The following is a 16,442-nucleotide window of genomic DNA, read 5'->3' as shown; positions in this document are numbered from 1 at the left end:
GAGAAAGATCTGGGTTTGTGAAGTAGGACCGCTTGCCGTCGTCGATATCTTCATGATATCAGGTCATGCAGAGTGGGTAGGAGAAGAAAATCTGACCATAAAGATTGGAGAATGGGTCATGAGGGTCATAAACTGAAAGCAATGAGGAGAGCGACTGGGAAGCGAAGGCGGCGTTTTCAACTTATGAATGGCCCTCGAAGGCCATCGCAATACTGGGCTCCTGTATGGTTGATTGGACAAGGCAGGCTTCAGCAGTTGACCCACGGACCCAGATGACTGTGGTACCAAAATGTGCCTGCCTATACTGAGAGCATTGCGACACAAAGTAAGAACAAATATACCTGCCTGATCCCTATAGAGGTGAGATTTCAAGTGAATGGCAAAGTTCAAGAGCGTACGGCACACTGAAATTGTAGAGAAATGAATGGTTCGGAGTAATCGGGCATTCTATGGATAGTAGATGAGCACAAAATGCCAAAGCTGGGAAATAAGAGACGAGCGCGTTATGAAAGCGGTCCCATCAGCAAAGCCGGTGCGTCGTTGGTGGATACCGTGGAAGTGCTTTATCATTTGTCAGTCTCAGTGTCAAGGTACTTGAACCGCATGTGGACAGACCACACTCGTGCTTGTCGCCATAGAATCATCGACGAGGCGGTTAATGACATTGATTTCGAACGTATCGCCCTGTAAAAGAGATGGTTAGCTAATTAACCCTGAAAATCACGACCTGGGTGACCTTTTGGCCAACTATGACTGGTCCCGGAAAGGTCCCACCGGCGAGCACGGCTCTAACATCCAATAAGCGGAAGATTTTGGAGTAATAAGCAAAGATACGTACGAACGCACAAAGCCATCCGGAGCTATGACCTTATTGAAGACAGTCAATGTCGCTTTGGGTCCCTGAAGCGTTGGGTGAGACGATGTTCGAGAGACCATGCGATGCATCGACGCGTCTCACAATGACAGCGATGGCAGCACGAGCATTCGTCGGGGATGGCGAAAAGAGGTAAGATACGAAGGTTGGGAAAATCTCGGGCCAGAAGTCCTGCAGCAAAACGTGATGCCAATGCCACTGTTGCAAAAGTTGAATCGGACGCGTGAGCTGTGAGAAGGGTGCGTACAGATGCCTGTGTGTCGTAGAGTTAGTGTAGCTTCCTAAAAAAAAAGCAACCGCCACAGACTGCGTCTGCACAGAAAGCGAGAGCAAAAAGACAGAGGATGTGCATAACAAGAAAATGGCAGCGTGTGAAATCAACCATCTGATATTTACCGGAATTGGTAACTCCCTTGCCAAAACGAGCGTCCCCATTTCGATAATACTTGTCCTTGAGTTATGTTCCTGAACATCTGCCCCATAATGCAAGTAAGCAGCGCGATCGCGAATGAAACGCACTCTGGTCATTTTACCTCACTGAGTCACTCAGCCAACAATATCAACTCAACTCAAAGGCAAATTTTACATTTCTGGCGAGCCAACAGGACAGCGCTTTCCCAACTGCCGTCTATCCCCTGCTTACCGGCCATGGTATCGTACTTAAACCCTGTCTAGATTTGAGCGCATCATCACCCCTACCATCCAAATGGCTTACAATACGGTACTCGTTGACACCGTTCCATTGCTCCAGGCATGCATTGCCGCCGTTGCTCGCACCGACTCGTTGGCTGTTGATCTTGAGGGCATTGCGCTTTGCCGTTCAGGAAAGCTATGCATCATCCAGTTGAAAGCCGAGGACAGCGACATTGTCTGGCTAGTCGATGTCGTGGTTCTTGGTGCCCAGGTCTTCGGTGAGGTGACCCCAGACGGGATGAGCCTCAAGGCCGTCTTGGAGAGCCCAGCTATTAAGAAGGTGAGCTTTAATATCGATTCTCTCGATACCGCACTCAATTGTTGAAAGTTGTTTTTTGATGTCAGAAACGATTCTGATGCGCTGTACAACCTCTTTGGCGTCACTCTAGAGAATGTTTACGACCTTCAACTCCTTGAGCTCGCTGTGCGAGCATCGAAGCCTGGATCACGCATGCCGCGCTTCCTGGGCGGACTGGTCCGAACGCTGGAAGAGCATGTTGCTCCATTCAAGTCACTCGCAGTTGTCCGAGAATGGCATCGCGTCAAAGAGGCGGGACTTCGTCTTTTTGCTCCAGAGCGCGGTGGTCGTTACGAAGTCTTTGCTGACCGTCCACTCAGCTCGGCTCTCATTGAGTATTGTGCTCAAGACGTAGCATTACTTCATGACTTGGAAGCGGCAATGCGTCGGCGGGTTGGTCCGGGAGGCGGAGGAAATTGGGAGAATAGAATCAAGACACAATCGATGGTACGGGTTGCAGTGGCCTATCAGAAGAACTATACCGCACGCGGCCCTGATAAGGCAATGGCCCCAACGAACTGGTAGATTTGTGTTAGCTAAGATCATGCCCTATGAGTATGTTTGCCGCCAAATATTCCTTTAGTTTGTGAAGAGATCCAACTCCTGCAACACTGAAGATATGCAGTCCGTGAGTTGGAAATGTTCTCCACCACGTTCAACGGCGACACATTGTCCATCATGGCGGATACTGCAGCCAGATGCGACCTTCCCTTCACCGCCAGGAGAGCACAAGTTGCAGACAATCGCGAATTCTTGGTTCCTACAAGAATTGAATATGTTTAGAATGGCAAATGCAGTGAAACTCTCACATGGCGTTGATGTCCCAACGCTGCAGTCCAAGCTCTCCATTGAGTACAGAAACAGCGAGATTCGTGTTGGCCGCAGACCTGAACAGCCTCTGGTTTAGTAATCAGTCGAGGGGAGAAGGCAGACGAGGGGAGAAGGCAGACAGTACTTGATATAGTATAGCGGATAGTATGAGCCTGTCTGCTCTACATGCCAGATGCGAGAGCTCAAACTCGAGCTCTTGATTAAAAGGGTTCCGTCCGTGGTTGAAGATGTGCCCCAAGCCGCGTTGCCGTCGATGATGGAAACATTGGAACCAATGGAAGGAGAGCAAGAGCCTGGAAGAGGATTGAACGGTGTTGCAGAAACGAGGAAGAAGGTAGAAGCAAGGGCAATGAGGGAAATGAGAAACATTAGAAGTTAATGCGAGGGAGAATGTAAAGACATGAGAGTTTTATACTCGCTGCTCGCCGTCTACTCTTGCTTCTGAAACCTCGAGTTGACCGATATTTGGGCGCGTGTTTCAGTTCCCTTGGCACAGCGCTCATTGTCGGTCGGGCGGCCGCATGTGCTCAAACACCTTGGCATATTCGCAAAGAGTAGAACTGCATCGTCATCAGAGAATCCATTGATCACATGATTGTTTGTTCTACGACTGCTCTACGGTTTCGCTATATTTTGCCCGAACTCTCTCAGAAACTACCCGCTTGGGACACACCCTCCCAGTCCACAGCTCAAACTGTACATAGCCTTGTTCGAGTAAAACGTCCAACCCTCCCACTTGTTGCCAATTATCACCGGCTGCTTCTGCAAGAACAAGAAGCGGCGTTCTTGCAGGTTTATAGGCCATATCGATGACCACAGCGGGTCCGTCTTTATAAAGGAAGAGGTCTGATGAGAGATGAAGCGCATCTGGCGAATGTGTCGTCGTCGTCGCGCTTGAGGGAATAGTTGAGATGATGACATTCGGCGGTAGAATGCCATCAGGCCAGACATTGAGTTGATCGAGGAGTTCGATGTTGGCGTCAGGAAACGCCTCTACGAGAATCTCTGCCTGACTTCGCGTGCGGTTGAACAGATATATGACCTTTGCATTCAGGGATTTCAGTGCATAGATAGCAGCACGTGCAGTTCCGCCGGCCCCAATGACAAGTGCAGCATGAGTAGTCCCATTAAAGACCCGTGATTGAATAGACTCCCGTATTCCCAACCAATCCGTGTTTTCGCCATACAGAATTCGGTTGGTTCCATCAGTCCGAATCGGGATGATGGTGTTGACAGCGCCGATGGCTTCAGCGGCAGGAGAAAGTTTGTCGAGGAGCGGGATAACGTCTAGCTTGAATGGAATAGTAACGGAGGCCCCGCCAAAGTCTGGGGCAGTGATAGTCGCTTTGATCTCTTGGCCGACCTCTGAAGTTTCTTGCAACTCGTAAAAGTGAGGAAGTCCAAGGACCTCGAAAGCTGTGTTGTGCAAAGTGGGCGACATAGAATATGCAATGGGATTCCCGAGCAAAACGAATCGTTGAGCAGGCAGCAAGCCAAGAAGATGTAAAGCTTTTTGAATACTCGCGAAAGATAGTTGACCGGGAGCGGCCTTCGTTGGCAATAAGGGATGCGTAACAGGGCTTAAGGTAGGATTGAGAATGCGCGACATTTGACCGGTGACACTCATATTCAGCGCAATGATAGGTTTGGCATCAGGCCGGCTGTTGACCTTTGAGACAAAATCGTAAAGTGCGAAGTTGTCTGAAAGACTTTCGGCCTTTCCTATGATCTTGATGATGTCGCCAGCACGATACGCAAGTTCGTATTTTTCTTCTATCACCGACCCATGCCATTTCAATTTACCGCTCCAGTCGTGGTAAGATGCGATAATTTTCGAGTGGCCTTTGCGTGAGATGAGCTCCCGAATCACGTGGTCTGGTAAGGAGATTTCCACGTCCAGGTATTCGACACCCAAAGCCAACGCAAGCTTCAGGAGGTCGAATACCTCTTGTGTTTTATCGTCAGGGAAGGCGCCGCCTTGCGATATTGTGCGGACAGTGAATATCAAAGGGAGGGAGGTAGCTCGACGCAGAGCTGCTATTTGGTCCTTGGCATAGGCAACAGACGGAATCGAGCCTCCGAAACTGGTCAGGTCACTGAGCAAGTCGACCCGCAATTCCAGTGCATCAACACCTTGCGTGAGATTGTCGACATGGACTAACGCGGGAGTGATATCCGGATAGGTGAGGGAAAGAAAGTATGACCTCTGCCCTGGTACAAGACGCACAAGGTTGGGATGTTGCCCTGTGATATGTCTAAAAAACCTCTTCAGCTCCCGCCTGACATCGCTATTGTCAGCCGAAGAGGTATCGATTGCGACATGGTTGACAAATTCATGGCTAGCGCAATCCTTGAACCATGGCACACGTCGACGGAAAACATCGACGATGGGTTCGCCGTATGCCGGGCGTGCGACTTCACCACCAAGGTACTCGATGATCTCATCAATTGGCCGCATCACGTGGACGACAGGTCCTTTGGTCCTTCCATATTCTTTCAACAAGTCTCGAGCGGCAGCTGTTTCGACAATGCCACCACCTAGACTGATGACATGATTTTGGGGATAGGCGGCCACGAGTTCTTGCAGCGCAACCATTTCGGCCTCCCGGAATGCTGGCCAACCTTTTTCCGCGACGAATTCTCGAACACCAATTTGCAACTTCTCCTCCAAGTATTGGTCGGCATCAAGACAAGTCCAAGATAAAGTCGACGCTGCAATCTGGCCGGTGAATGTCTTGCCCGAGCCTCGCATTCCGATGAGTAGAATAGAGGCCGAAGGGTCAGAGACAATGGGACTACTTGTGGATCCAGTTGAACTGGAGGTTGCAAGATCGATGCCCTGGACTGAGAAGCCTATCTAAAGCAGACTAAGACGGTAAAATATTTGGAAAGACAGGCTCGCACCTTGTTCTCCAGGTCATCCCACCAGTTTGGCCACGTTTTCTCAACGCAGCGCTTTTCTTCGATGATGGTGTCTGCAGCGACGGTACTGAGAACGCTGAAAGCCATGGCGACGCGATGATCGTCGTAGCAGTGAACGCTAACACCTTTCTTCAGTGTACCATATTGTTTTCCGACGATTTCTAGGCCATCTGCAAGCTCAAGGGTCTCCACACTGAATTTGGCTGTGGTAAGATCAGGAAAGATTTTAAAGGTTGAGTTGAGAGCATACCGAGTTCCTCCATCATCGCCTGAATACGGTTGCACTCCTTCACTCGTTGGTTTGCGATACCGACAATACGGGTCTTGCCATTGGCAACGGCGGCAAGGACGGTAGCAGTAAGGAAAGCGTCAGTCATGACCTCCATGTCAATTTCTTCGATCGCCTTGAGTTCACCGATAGGTGGCCCCGTAACTGTTGTTTGCGTAGGAGTCTGAGAGACCCTGCAGCCCATGGGCTCCAGAACCTCTTTGGCGAAACGTGCATCACCTTGAAGCGAACTTGATCCAATATTTTCGATGGTACAGGTCGTTCCAGTGATTGCAGCAATCGCGAGAGGGTAGGTAGCGCTACTGGCGTCAGATTCGATGTTGTAGATTTCCGGGTTCTTGTAAATGCCAACAGGAATGTCGTAGATGTCCAAAGCTTTCCCGGTCATCTGATCAACGCGACGTTCAACATTTATACCAAAGGTCCTCATCATGGCAATCGTCATGTCGATGTACGGCTGTGAGATGACTTGGCCACCAGTCAACTCGAGTGTGACAGGCTCGGATGCATAAGGAGCGCAGAGCAGTATTGAAGAGACATATTGGCTTGAAACACTAGCCGCGAGTTGGATGGTCGAACCCTTCAATCCTTGAGGTACGATAGAGAGAGGGAGGCATCCCTCGGACTCCAAGTACTTGATTTCATTCCCGTTAGTCCTTAACGCATCTACTAGAGGGCCGATGGGGCGTTGTTTCATCCGGGCGTTGCCTGTGATGACAGTAGTCTCTTCTGATATGTCGCCTTTGACGAGCGCGCAGACGGTCGTAAGAAAACGCGCTGCAGTCCCAGCATTTCCAAGATACAACTCTTTGCCTTTTGAAGGAACGGAGAGTTTCCCGCTGCCTCCTTTTACGACGAGGGTGTCGCCATCATCTTCCCAAGTAAAACTAGCACCCTTGCATATAAATAAGAGAACTGAGAGCCTGATTGAACCTGTCTGACCTTGAGCTCGAGCAAAGCAGCCATCATGACTTGTGTGTCGTCTGAATGCAGAAGATTTCTGAGCCTGCACGTCCCTTCACCAAGTGCGGCAAGAACCAGGACGCGATTAGAAATACTCTTCGAACCTGGCGTGGTCATTGTGACTGGATTGTTTTGGGGAACGCCGGCTGCGATCTTGACCGCGTCAGAAAGAGTCTTGGCAATTACACTGTCCTGCACGACTGTGGCCTTTGGTTCATAGGTTGCACCGATTTTGGAGAGGATAACGACCTTCTTCGCATCCCCACTATTTTTCTTGTCGATCCGCATGATGTCAAGCAAACGATCAACGGTGAGTTGCTTTGCGGCAGGAAGACTGCCAATTTTCGGATCGGAAAGCGACACCGGGAGGTTGTATGCCTTGAGACATCGCGTCAAACGACCAACGCCGACTTGGGATAGAAGGCCCATCTGTCGGGAAATTTCGGCCTCTAAAATCATGCCGACACTGACGCACTCTCCGTGGAGGATGGAGGGTGTAAGTATTGCCTCAATGGCGTGGCCAATGGTGTGGCCAAAGTTGACTAGGTTGCGAAGACCGGTCTCCAGCTCGTCGATGGTGACAATGTGGGCTTTGACCGAGATAGACCCGACAATAACTGACAGAAGGAGATCTTGAGCAACTGATCTGGTTTCTTTGCTGCGACCAGAAGCATTCCGGGAAGGAGTTTGGATAGCAGCGAAAATCTCTGCCGATCGCGACTCGAGAGCGGTGAATTCGGTTTCGTTCCAGATGGCAGCAGTCTATGTTGTTTTGAGAAAGGACGACAGTGAAGGAGTCGAAACAAACTTTAACCACTTCAGCCATGCCGTTGGAGAATTCGCGCGATGGAAGGCTTTCAAGGAAGGCAGCATCGATGAAGATGTACTGGGGTTGCCAAAACGCCCCGATGAGATTCTTGCCATGGGGAGTGTCGATCGCGGTCTTTCCACCCACACTGGAGTCCACCATAGCGAGGAGAGTGGTCGGGATTTGGACGAAGCGAACACCACGCATGCTAACACGAACGTAGACATTTAATTTTGTGTTTATTAGTATAGTATCACTCACAAAGTGGCAGCCACGAAACCAACGAGATCTCCAACCACCCCTCCTCCAAGAGCTAGGATAACAGTGTCGCGTGTGCATCGGTTGACGAGCAAGAAATCTTCGATATTAGCTTTTCCTTCACGACTTTTGGATGTTTCTCCAGGAGGAATGACCAAGCTGAGGAATCGAGGCTTGGTTGCACCACCACCCGGTTGAACCTTTGACAAAGCCGCCTCGAATTCCGTTTCGAAGCTAGGGAGATGGTGTTTTGCAACATTCGTGTCACTGACAAGGACATAGACAGAGCTAGGAAGCGTGGTGGTCACGATTCTGGCAATATAGGGCACCAGGTGGAAGCCGCAATGGATTGACTCTCGTCCAAGGATTGAGATTTTGTCCACATCAGCCTCTGCCATGGTGGCAAAAGTTGAGCGCCAAAAAAAATCAGACTATGTCCGTAGATGGAAGTAGCCCCTAACTGCAGCTTCTTTCCTCAATCTCTAGATATATCTACAGGAAGATCTACGTCTGAGCCGCGGCGACCTCTTCAACACGTCCATCGTTCCATTTAATAGTCACAGTACCATCCTAACCGAAAATCAATCCTAGAGGACCAGAAGGGATATTCTGACTAACAGCATTGCCAAAGTATGCGGCTTTGGCCATGTGGCAGAAGACACCCACTTCCACAACACCGGTGAGCATCTTGATTTGAGCCATTATCTGCGGGAAATTAGTTGTGAGTAGATAGGTGTTGCCGTTAACTTACAGTATACGGGGTTTTCATGGTTTCTTGGTCGTAGGGTGCATCAATGACAAAGTTGCCATTATCGGTGACCACAGGCCCAGCTTTCTTCACAGCCATCCGCAATGATGCTTTCGGGCAGCCGAGATGGTGGTGAATGTTTTGAAGCACCTTTGCATACGCAAAGGGTACCACCTCGATTGGTATACCTGACGCAAACTATAGAGCTGAGAATTTGACGGCAAATGGAGCAAAACGATCGCACGTTGGTGCCGAGGAACTCAACATTTTTCCGATAATCTGCGACGAGAATGAAGCTGACAAAAACCAATGAGAAGAGGACACGAGCGAATGAGCCTAACGCAACGTATTAGCGGCCTCTGCAAGCACTTTCTCACGAAGGTGGCAAGCCCCACCACCCTTGATACAGTTGAGCTCACGATCTACCCTTGCAATAGTCAGCAACGGAAGGAGAGAACGAACAAGTTGTTTTTACTCGTCTGCGCCATCGAGAGTGACATCGATCGTCGGAAATTGGTCAACGTCGCCAAGATTAAGGCCGGAAGAAACGATTAGTTCCTTGGATTGAAAGCCTTGGATATAGACTTGAGGAGAGGTCAAGGGCCAGACAATGAACCGCACCAGTAGGTATAAATACGCGTTCTTGGTTTGCCTCCGCGCCAAGTTGCACGATACGTTCAACAACGTAGGGTACCGTCGAGCCTAGGAGCGGTTATTGAGCGGAGGCTGGTGATAAGAGGAGTGAGAACGCACCTGAGCCAATCCCAATCACCTACTCTCAATGAGCAAACAAACACCAGGCAAATCGAGCTTCAACGCACTCGGTGTTCTGGTTTAACATGCTGGTCAACCGCAGTCCATGCAGCAAGTTGTTTCGATTTCTCGAGCACGCTCAAATTCGTGTCCGTTATTGGTGAAACCAGCTTCGTGGCTAGATAGCACGTAAGAAAGCGATGGTAACGGCAATCGGAATGCTATCTGGACGTTGGCCAATGCGACTGAGGACGGTAACAGGCCGGATTTGTGAGACGCTGGTCATTTTGAGGAGCGTAAGCGACAACAGGATGAAACAGTTAGAGAAGAAACAAGAACGCAAACAAGCAATTATCAGCTGTGTGAGGTGGATCTACTACCACGCACGGAGAAACGGGGCTCAAAGGTGTCGGGAGCGGCATCGTGAAAAAGCTGAGGATACGAGGGAAAAGAAATCGACTTGAATGCATCACCGTCGATTCACCGAAATAGACGGCATCAAAAAAAATGACTATGAACTATGGCTACTTTCGTGCTGCTTTGATCATATCAGCTGCCTTCTCTGCAATCCCATATACCGTGGCAGTCTCATGGCCAGTAGAAAGCGGAATGGGAATGATAGATGCATCTACGAAGAGCTTGAGCCGTCTGAACAATCACGATGACTGCTGAGACTCACCAACCACACGAACATTGCTAGTTCCGTAGACAAAGAGCTGACTGTCTACCGCGCCACCCATGTCACGAGGCAACATCGAGACCGTACCGATAGGATTCAAAACGGATGAGTATTGCTGAATGACGAAAGCTTGCCAATCTGAATCGGTAGCGTTTATGGGGACAGACGCCAGCCCTGGCGAAGTCTCACTCCCTACAAGAGAGGCGAAGGGAGGTGTCTGGGTTATTTTGCGCGACAGTTTTGTTGCATTTGCTAGCAAATACAGGTCGAGATTGTTCGCCAGGAAATTGGGATCAACTTCACGAAAAGCTTAAGCTCTGCTGGATGAATGTGCGGATTACCTACTCTTAGACCGAACCGCTGGGTTTCCAGATGAGATATGAACTGTGCCCCGACTGAAAGTGGTCAGGAAGGTCACGGAGTACTGGAACCCAGCCGTTGGCCTACCTCTGAGGAATGAGGGTGAAGTGGACGATAGCGATGAAGCTACCGTCAGGGGCGGCAGCATATGTCTGCTCGACGACCGGTGCTACAACGGATGAGCTCAAATGCGGCAGATAGAAACAAAGTCGCACCCTTTTGACTACTGATCGAATCAGCTTGATAGCTCAAAATCGCTTTCAGCCCTTTGACACTGGTAAACGCCCCTGCGCCGACCTGGGCCTGAGCTCGAGCTGTTACAGTATCGCGAAGCTCCTTGACTGCTGCTTTCGCCCCGTCAACACCGAGCACTTGGCTTATGTCTAGCATGTTATTGGACCCAGTTCCTGGCTCGTTGATGGTCTTCAATGAGTCGGAAACCGAGGCATTGGGAGACAATGCCATAACAAGTACAGTTGGGTCTTGCAAATTCGTGCCAACGGAGGGGAGATCGATAACAGGAGTGACGCCGACACCTTCTAAGATGCTGTGTGTATAATGAGACGTGACAATGAGATGGGGGGGGAAACAGACGTTTTATTGCCAACACCACTAAGCTCCAGAAGGTGAGGAGTGCCAAAGACACCCGCAGCCACAATTAGTTCCTTCTTGACTGTGGCGGCATATAACCTGCTCGTGGTACCATTGATCGAGGGCGTTGGCGTAAATTCTATTTGACTAGCTGTTTGAAAGCGACCGGCCGTCTTCCATGAGATACGAGTGACCTGGTGGCCGGTTAAAATAGTGAGTCCCCGTTTTTCTGATCTAGCTGGGTAGATGTAAGCCTGAGCACTACTACATCTGCGATTTCCGCCAGGTATGGAAGCGTTGCCAGGAAAAATTGTGAAATATAATGAGTTGCCGCCATTAGGATGCCCAGAAGACAGATCAAGGTTGGGATGAAGACCAGGGATGACGTCACGAGCAGTCTGTAAGAAGGTTTGGAAGGCCGAAGCACCAAAATACGGTGTTGGAAAAGCAACAGAGAGAGGCCCCTCGGTACCGTGAACGGTTGGTTGATACGTTGCGCCTTGCTTGACCTGTTCAGCGCTCGGTGCGTGGAAGTTCTCCGCCTTCTTCATATAGCTAAAGCTTGTTTCAGTGGAGCTTGTCTCCCAGGATTAGCGACCAACGGAAGCATTGAGTTCCAATCCCATCCCGAGTTACCCAGCTTTCCTATGGCGTCGTACTGGTCTCTTGTGCCCCCTACACTTGGGTCAATTGATTCATTCCTGGAGATTAACGAACGACTGACGTGCATATTGCATACCGTTTATAGACGATGATCCACCCAAGACAAGACCTCTATTGACTTGTGTGTAAAATGGTTGGCAAAACGGAAATCTTACGCGTCAAAAGAAACGGTTTTCCCTCCAAGTTGGGGTGTCGTCATATAGTTCCACGAGAGCGGAGAGCCTAATAAGCTAGTCCATCTAACACTCGTTATGTACATAATGTGTGTTAGACTGGGATTACACGCACTGGGATGGTTCATTGACTGCGGTGTTGTTTTGTTCGTCAGTTCCGGCTTCAACAACGAGAATGGTGACCCCAGAATCTTCAGCAAGCCGGCTCGCGACAGTGAGACCTAGAAAATGCACGTGTTAGGTTGCCTATAGCGCGTTTTCTCCGCTGTACCGGCTGTTCCTCCCCCCACGACTATGTAATCGAATGATTTGTCGACGACAATACTAGGGTCATCCGTAATAAGGAGGCCGTTTGCAGCAGCAGCAGCAGCAATCAGTAGGAGGAAAGGACCCAGTTGCATGACGAGAGTTGCGAAACCAGTACATGAGCTTTCCTTAAATATGAATCCGAAACGAGCACCCGGTTGGCACTCCGTAATGTTGATGTCAGTAAGTAGATCACAAAGATCGGGAGCCGCTAACGAAGGTCAGCAGATTTATTAGCCGCGACGATAGTGTGGATGTACTGTGGAGGAGGATCCAGAATTTCAACGGGAAGGTTTCCAGTCATGAAAGTCGCATTGAGGTTCAAGTTGTGCCGCGTGACCAAACCACCTCAACCATCTTGACCATGTCCACAACCCATCCACCTTTTGTTGCTCATGATCCCAAGCATATCGACCCAGAGAAACCCCGACGTGCGACGCTGGCGACTGTGCCAGACATGTTTCGATTCGAGTTCAGCTATTTGAGAAGCATCCAACCGTTCGTTCAGCTTGTGCCTTGGAAAGGCAAGGGGAAGGCAGGGGAGCAAGCTACAACGGAGCTCGCTATCCAATGGCTCCAGGTTGGTTGGGTGACGGCGCGAGACCAAGTATTCAGTCCTTTTGCGCAAGGAGCATTGTGGTGCGTTTGTTTGTCACCTTCAGTTACAAATGGTCCACCGACGACGAAACAGGGCAATTGCTGGCTACCTCTTTACCCCGCTTGCGCAGTCTTTCATTCCTCATCGTCCAGAGGGCGGATTTTCAACGTGGCTACGAGCATCTGCGCAACGCCTAAGGCTAACAACCCCTTCTCGACTATGAATCAAAGTACACTAACTTCCTCCCACTCATTGACCCACATGTACCGCGAAAATACAATATATAACCAACGGAACCAAACAAGTTGACTGGAATGTTTCCGCATTGCTTTCACGGCGGTCCAGTATTCCTTCAATCCAGAAACAAACACTGGCATTTGAGGCGGCAGCTCTCTGGTGGCAAAGAGTGACAGATCAACGCCCATAGTAAGAAGACCGCGGGTCGCCCATGCTTCAAAGTCGTTGAAGAGTGCATTTGCCCCCAAATCAAACTTGGTTATTGTTGGCCCGAGAATGCCAGTGTACTTGACTAACAGGGGCGTCGTCTTCAACGTAAAGAATCGTATCTCTCGGAGTGAAAGTCGCAGCTGCTCCACACCTTCGAAAATGGATTTGTGATTCGGATGTCCTGACACGCCCTCAGTGTCGAAAGTCAAGATCTGGAGGAGTTACAGATGGGCTTGGACGAGGGGACATGGGACTTACCGTGCTGATTCGATTTTCGAGAATGTAGGGTTTCAGCACAGTAGCAATGGTAAACGCGTCCCATTGGGCGGTGAAGTTATCTTGCAGGTCACTAAGATGCAATTAGACAATATCAGAGTGGTTGAACACGTACGGATGATCAACAAGGAGCCGCTTATCTGAGTCTATACCCAGAACATCCAAACTGTTGTTGAGCTCCCTTTTACGAACGGACCCCAAGCCATCCGCGTTTCCAGAAGAGAGACACAGAGAGAATAGACCGGACCGTGGTTCGCTGTCCTTGCTATATTTTTGTTGCAGTGATGTTAACGCGAGGATTGTTGGCGCGAAGAACATGCATTCGTCATCTGGATGAGCAGTAAGGAGGAGGATGTTGCCTAAGAAGGATGGTGATTGCAATTGCTCCGAAACACTGTCTTTAGACCGTATTGGGAGATGCAGAAAGGCTGCTAACAAGGCAACAATGAGGGTAAGAGTGCGCAGGACCATTACAGGACCATTTTGTGACCATCACATCGCACTCCGCTTCTACACATTCAAAATGGCTCAACCCCGCGTCGCACTGTGGGCCGAGGCTGACGATATCGATGAAGACCTGCAGGACATGTCGCTGGGGAACTACGGCCAGAACATCCACTACGATGACTGTATTCGTGTTTTTGGAGCCCTGGTCATAACTTACTACCCATTCCATAGCTCTCTTCCAGCAACCAATCGATGAAGCGACGCTTATGGCGATGCAGCAGCATATGGCTCAACAGGCTGCCTTTGCGCAGATTCCAGACGTGGTCAAAGCCGTGTGTTGGACTGTCATTTTTTTTTCTATACGATGCTCACCAGCGTGTGTAGTTCATTGTCCATTTTCACCAAGCCGTCCTTGACAACAACCTGGCGGAAATTACGATAGCCTATGAGAGTGGGTGGAACAAATACACTGAGAAGTTTTATGCGCGGTCAGAGTGGCCAGAGGCGGAAATTATCGCACCACTCGTCAATGATGGTGCGCCTTTTCTTTTTCGCTCTCATTGAAGCTAAGGATGTTGTGCAAGACCCAATATTCTTGATTCTGTACCGCGAACTTTACTATCGGCACGTATATTCACGTCTCCAGCCCAACATCGACGATCGTTTCCATTCGTACGAAAACTCGTGCGAGTTGTTCAACTACCTCCTCAGTCAGTCTCGATCCTCACCTTGGACTCACTCAATCTGATAGTGCTTAGATTCGGAGGGTCCCGTTCAACTAGAACTACCAGAACAATGGCTATGGGACATCATCGACGAGTTTATTTACCAGTTCCAAGTCTTCTGCACGTGGCGGTCAAAAGTGAAATCCAAGTCAGACGACGAACTGTCTATGTTAGCTGATGGCGGACCCGTTGGTTTCTTTTTTTCCCTATTTTTCTAAATGCAGCTTATGCAGAAATAGGTCTGGAGCTCCTACAGTGTGCTCAACGTGCTCTATTCCCTGATCCAAAAATCCAAGATCAACGAGTACATTGCGGCCCATCAGGCGGGCAAAACTCCTGAAGAAGTTGCGTACGTCTCAATCGTCCTGTTGGCCAGAACATCTCGAGTTGACCATTTCAAAGCGAGATTGTAGGCGAATATGGTGTCCGACCTCTGTACCGACATCTAGGCTATTTCAGCATCATTGGGCTCTTGCGTGTCCACGTCCTTCTTGGCGACTTCACCCTCGCTCTGAAAGTAATGGAGAACGTCGAGCTCAACCAGAAGTCACCCTACACTCGGGTCACTGCGTGCACTGTGGCGACCTACTATTACGTCGGCTTCTGCTATATAATGCTCCGGCGGTACCCAGACGCTATTCGGACATTCATTTCAATATTGAACTGGATCATGCGAATGCGACAGTACCACACACGAAGTTACCAATATGACCAGGTATTTTTTATTTTTTATTTGGAGTTTTTATGTAAACATTTTCCCATCTAGATTAGCAAGACGGCGGATAGGATGTACGCTTTGTTTGCCATTTGCAACGCCCTATCACCGAGCCGTCTCGACGACAATATTGCCAACATTTCAAAAGAGCGCTATGGTGACCAGTTTGCCAAGATGGCTCGTGGAGGGTATGCTCTTCTCCACCGCCTTGCCTTTGGTTTTTGAGCGTTGTTTTAGCGAAGAGGCTGTACCTGCTTTCAAAGAGTTGTTCCTCTACGCCTGCCCCAAATTCATCAACGCCAATGCCCCGCCCTACGACGATGCTATCGCCATTAACACCATTCTCTCCCAACCCGAAGGCTCTGATCTCAGCGACGCTATCGACCCCGCTCAACGTCACTTGAGTCTGCTACTTTCTGATGTTGTTGCGCAAACCCCCGTTCCCACTTTACGTAGCTTCTTGAAGCTGTACACAAGTCTCGGCGCAAAGAAGCTTGCCAACTTCCTGGACGCGGACGAGGAGGAGATGGTACAACAGTTGATGGTCATGAAGCAAGCCAGCAGAAGCGTCACACATGTCCCAGGCGGCAAAGGGTTATTGGATGGGCAAACCGCCTCGACGAGCGATCTGAACTTTGTCATCGATGAGGTCAGCCAAAAGAAAAACTTTTGTACCGCGATTAGTGCTAAAACATTCAACAGAACATGGTCCATATTGCGGAATCGACGGTTGGCAGACGATATGCTGGATGGTTCATTAAGAACACTGAACGAACACAAAAATTATATGGTGATCTCAAAGCGCAACCATTACCGGCCGCCAAAGCGTCGGTGGGTAGCACCAATCATCCCGTAGAACTCGCAAAACCTGTCACGCGGCCCGTAGCACCGAAGGTTGCTTGGGGTGGAGTTGCTATCAAAGCATAAAATGTAGTCAGAGGCTGTATGGGTCGTTATTAAAAAAAAAAAGCTCGATAAGGCTTGCCAGATCAGATCACGATACTCACGTGACTTGCGAACTTTTC

The 16,442-nt window shown here is 49.6% G+C and overlaps 6 protein-coding genes across 6 annotated transcripts; 2 read left to right on the top strand and 4 right to left on the bottom strand.

Annotated features, from left to right (window-relative positions):
• Positions 1-2,444: 2,444 nt before the first annotated feature.
• MIND_00608300 (Pentafunctional AROM polypeptide) lies at positions 2,445-8,334 on the bottom strand (the record flags this gene model as incomplete). Its single annotated transcript, XM_037362838.1, has 9 exons — positions 2,445-2,625; positions 2,675-2,763; positions 2,821-2,989; positions 3,392-5,553; positions 5,601-5,821; positions 5,869-6,802; positions 6,850-7,632; positions 7,679-7,886; positions 7,940-8,334. 9 exons carry the CDS (start codon positions 8,332-8,334, stop codon positions 2,445-2,447), a joined length of 5,142 nt encoding a protein of 1,713 aa, XP_037220759.1.
• A 106-nt stretch (positions 8,335-8,440) lies between these two features.
• Positions 8,441-9,925, bottom strand: MIND_00608200 (Ribose-5-phosphate isomerase; the record flags this gene model as incomplete). Its single annotated transcript, XM_037362837.1, has 11 exons — positions 9,825-9,925; positions 9,669-9,715; positions 9,506-9,615; positions 9,438-9,456; positions 9,306-9,386; positions 9,160-9,256; positions 9,031-9,111; positions 8,929-8,980; positions 8,688-8,882; positions 8,555-8,641; positions 8,441-8,506 (listed from the first exon to the last, which is right to left on the bottom strand). Exons 1-11 carry the CDS (start codon positions 9,905-9,907, stop codon positions 8,441-8,443), a joined length of 918 nt encoding a protein of 305 aa, XP_037220758.1. The 5' UTR covers positions 9,908-9,925.
• A 36-nt stretch (positions 9,926-9,961) lies between these two features.
• Positions 9,962-12,304, bottom strand: MIND_00608100 (Alcohol oxidase; the record flags this gene model as incomplete). The annotated part of the gene is made up of 11 exons (XM_037362836.1): positions 9,962-10,065; positions 10,117-10,413; positions 10,462-10,511; positions 10,564-10,645; positions 10,692-11,023; positions 11,071-11,622; positions 11,670-11,742; positions 11,792-11,841; positions 11,886-11,969; positions 12,019-12,124; positions 12,175-12,304. 11 exons carry the CDS (start codon positions 12,302-12,304, stop codon positions 9,962-9,964), a joined length of 1,860 nt encoding a protein of 619 aa, XP_037220757.1.
• Positions 12,305-12,564: 260 nt separating this feature from the next.
• MIND_00608000 (uncharacterized protein) lies at positions 12,565-13,030 on the top strand (the record flags this gene model as incomplete). The annotated part of the gene is made up of 2 exons (XM_037362835.1): positions 12,565-12,848; positions 12,901-13,030. The coding sequence occupies exons 1-2, from the start codon at positions 12,574-12,576 to the stop codon at positions 13,028-13,030; spliced, it is 405 nt and encodes a 134-aa protein (XP_037220756.1). The 5' UTR covers positions 12,565-12,573.
• A 1-nt stretch (position 13,031) lies between these two features.
• MIND_00607900 (uncharacterized protein) lies at positions 13,032-14,016 on the bottom strand (the record flags this gene model as incomplete). The annotated part of the gene is made up of 3 exons (XM_037362834.1): positions 13,646-14,016; positions 13,513-13,603; positions 13,032-13,466 (listed from the first exon to the last, which is right to left on the bottom strand). The coding sequence occupies exons 1-3, from the start codon at positions 13,999-14,001 to the stop codon at positions 13,032-13,034; spliced, it is 882 nt and encodes a 293-aa protein (XP_037220755.1). The 5' UTR covers positions 14,002-14,016.
• Positions 14,017-14,038: 22 nt separating this feature from the next.
• Positions 14,039-16,344, top strand: MIND_00607800 (Eukaryotic translation initiation factor 3 subunit L; the record flags this gene model as incomplete). The annotated part of the gene is made up of 10 exons (XM_037362833.1): positions 14,039-14,159; positions 14,209-14,309; positions 14,362-14,512; positions 14,562-14,687; positions 14,736-14,890; positions 14,942-15,051; positions 15,105-15,417; positions 15,469-15,605; positions 15,655-16,066; positions 16,120-16,344. Exons 1-10 carry the CDS (start codon positions 14,054-14,056, stop codon positions 16,342-16,344), a joined length of 1,836 nt encoding a protein of 611 aa, XP_037220754.1. The 5' UTR covers positions 14,039-14,053.
• Positions 16,345-16,442: the final 98 nt, after the last annotated feature.

This window comes from Mycena indigotica, assembly GCF_014461135.1.
Source record: "Mycena indigotica strain 171206Taipei chromosome Unknown Mind.scaff0005, whole genome shotgun sequence".
Lineage (NCBI taxonomy): Eukaryota > Fungi > Basidiomycota > Agaricomycetes > Agaricales > Mycenaceae > Mycena > Mycena indigotica.
The sequence above is the reverse complement of the archived record's forward strand: the minus strand, read 5'-3'. Positions and strand labels throughout refer to the sequence as shown.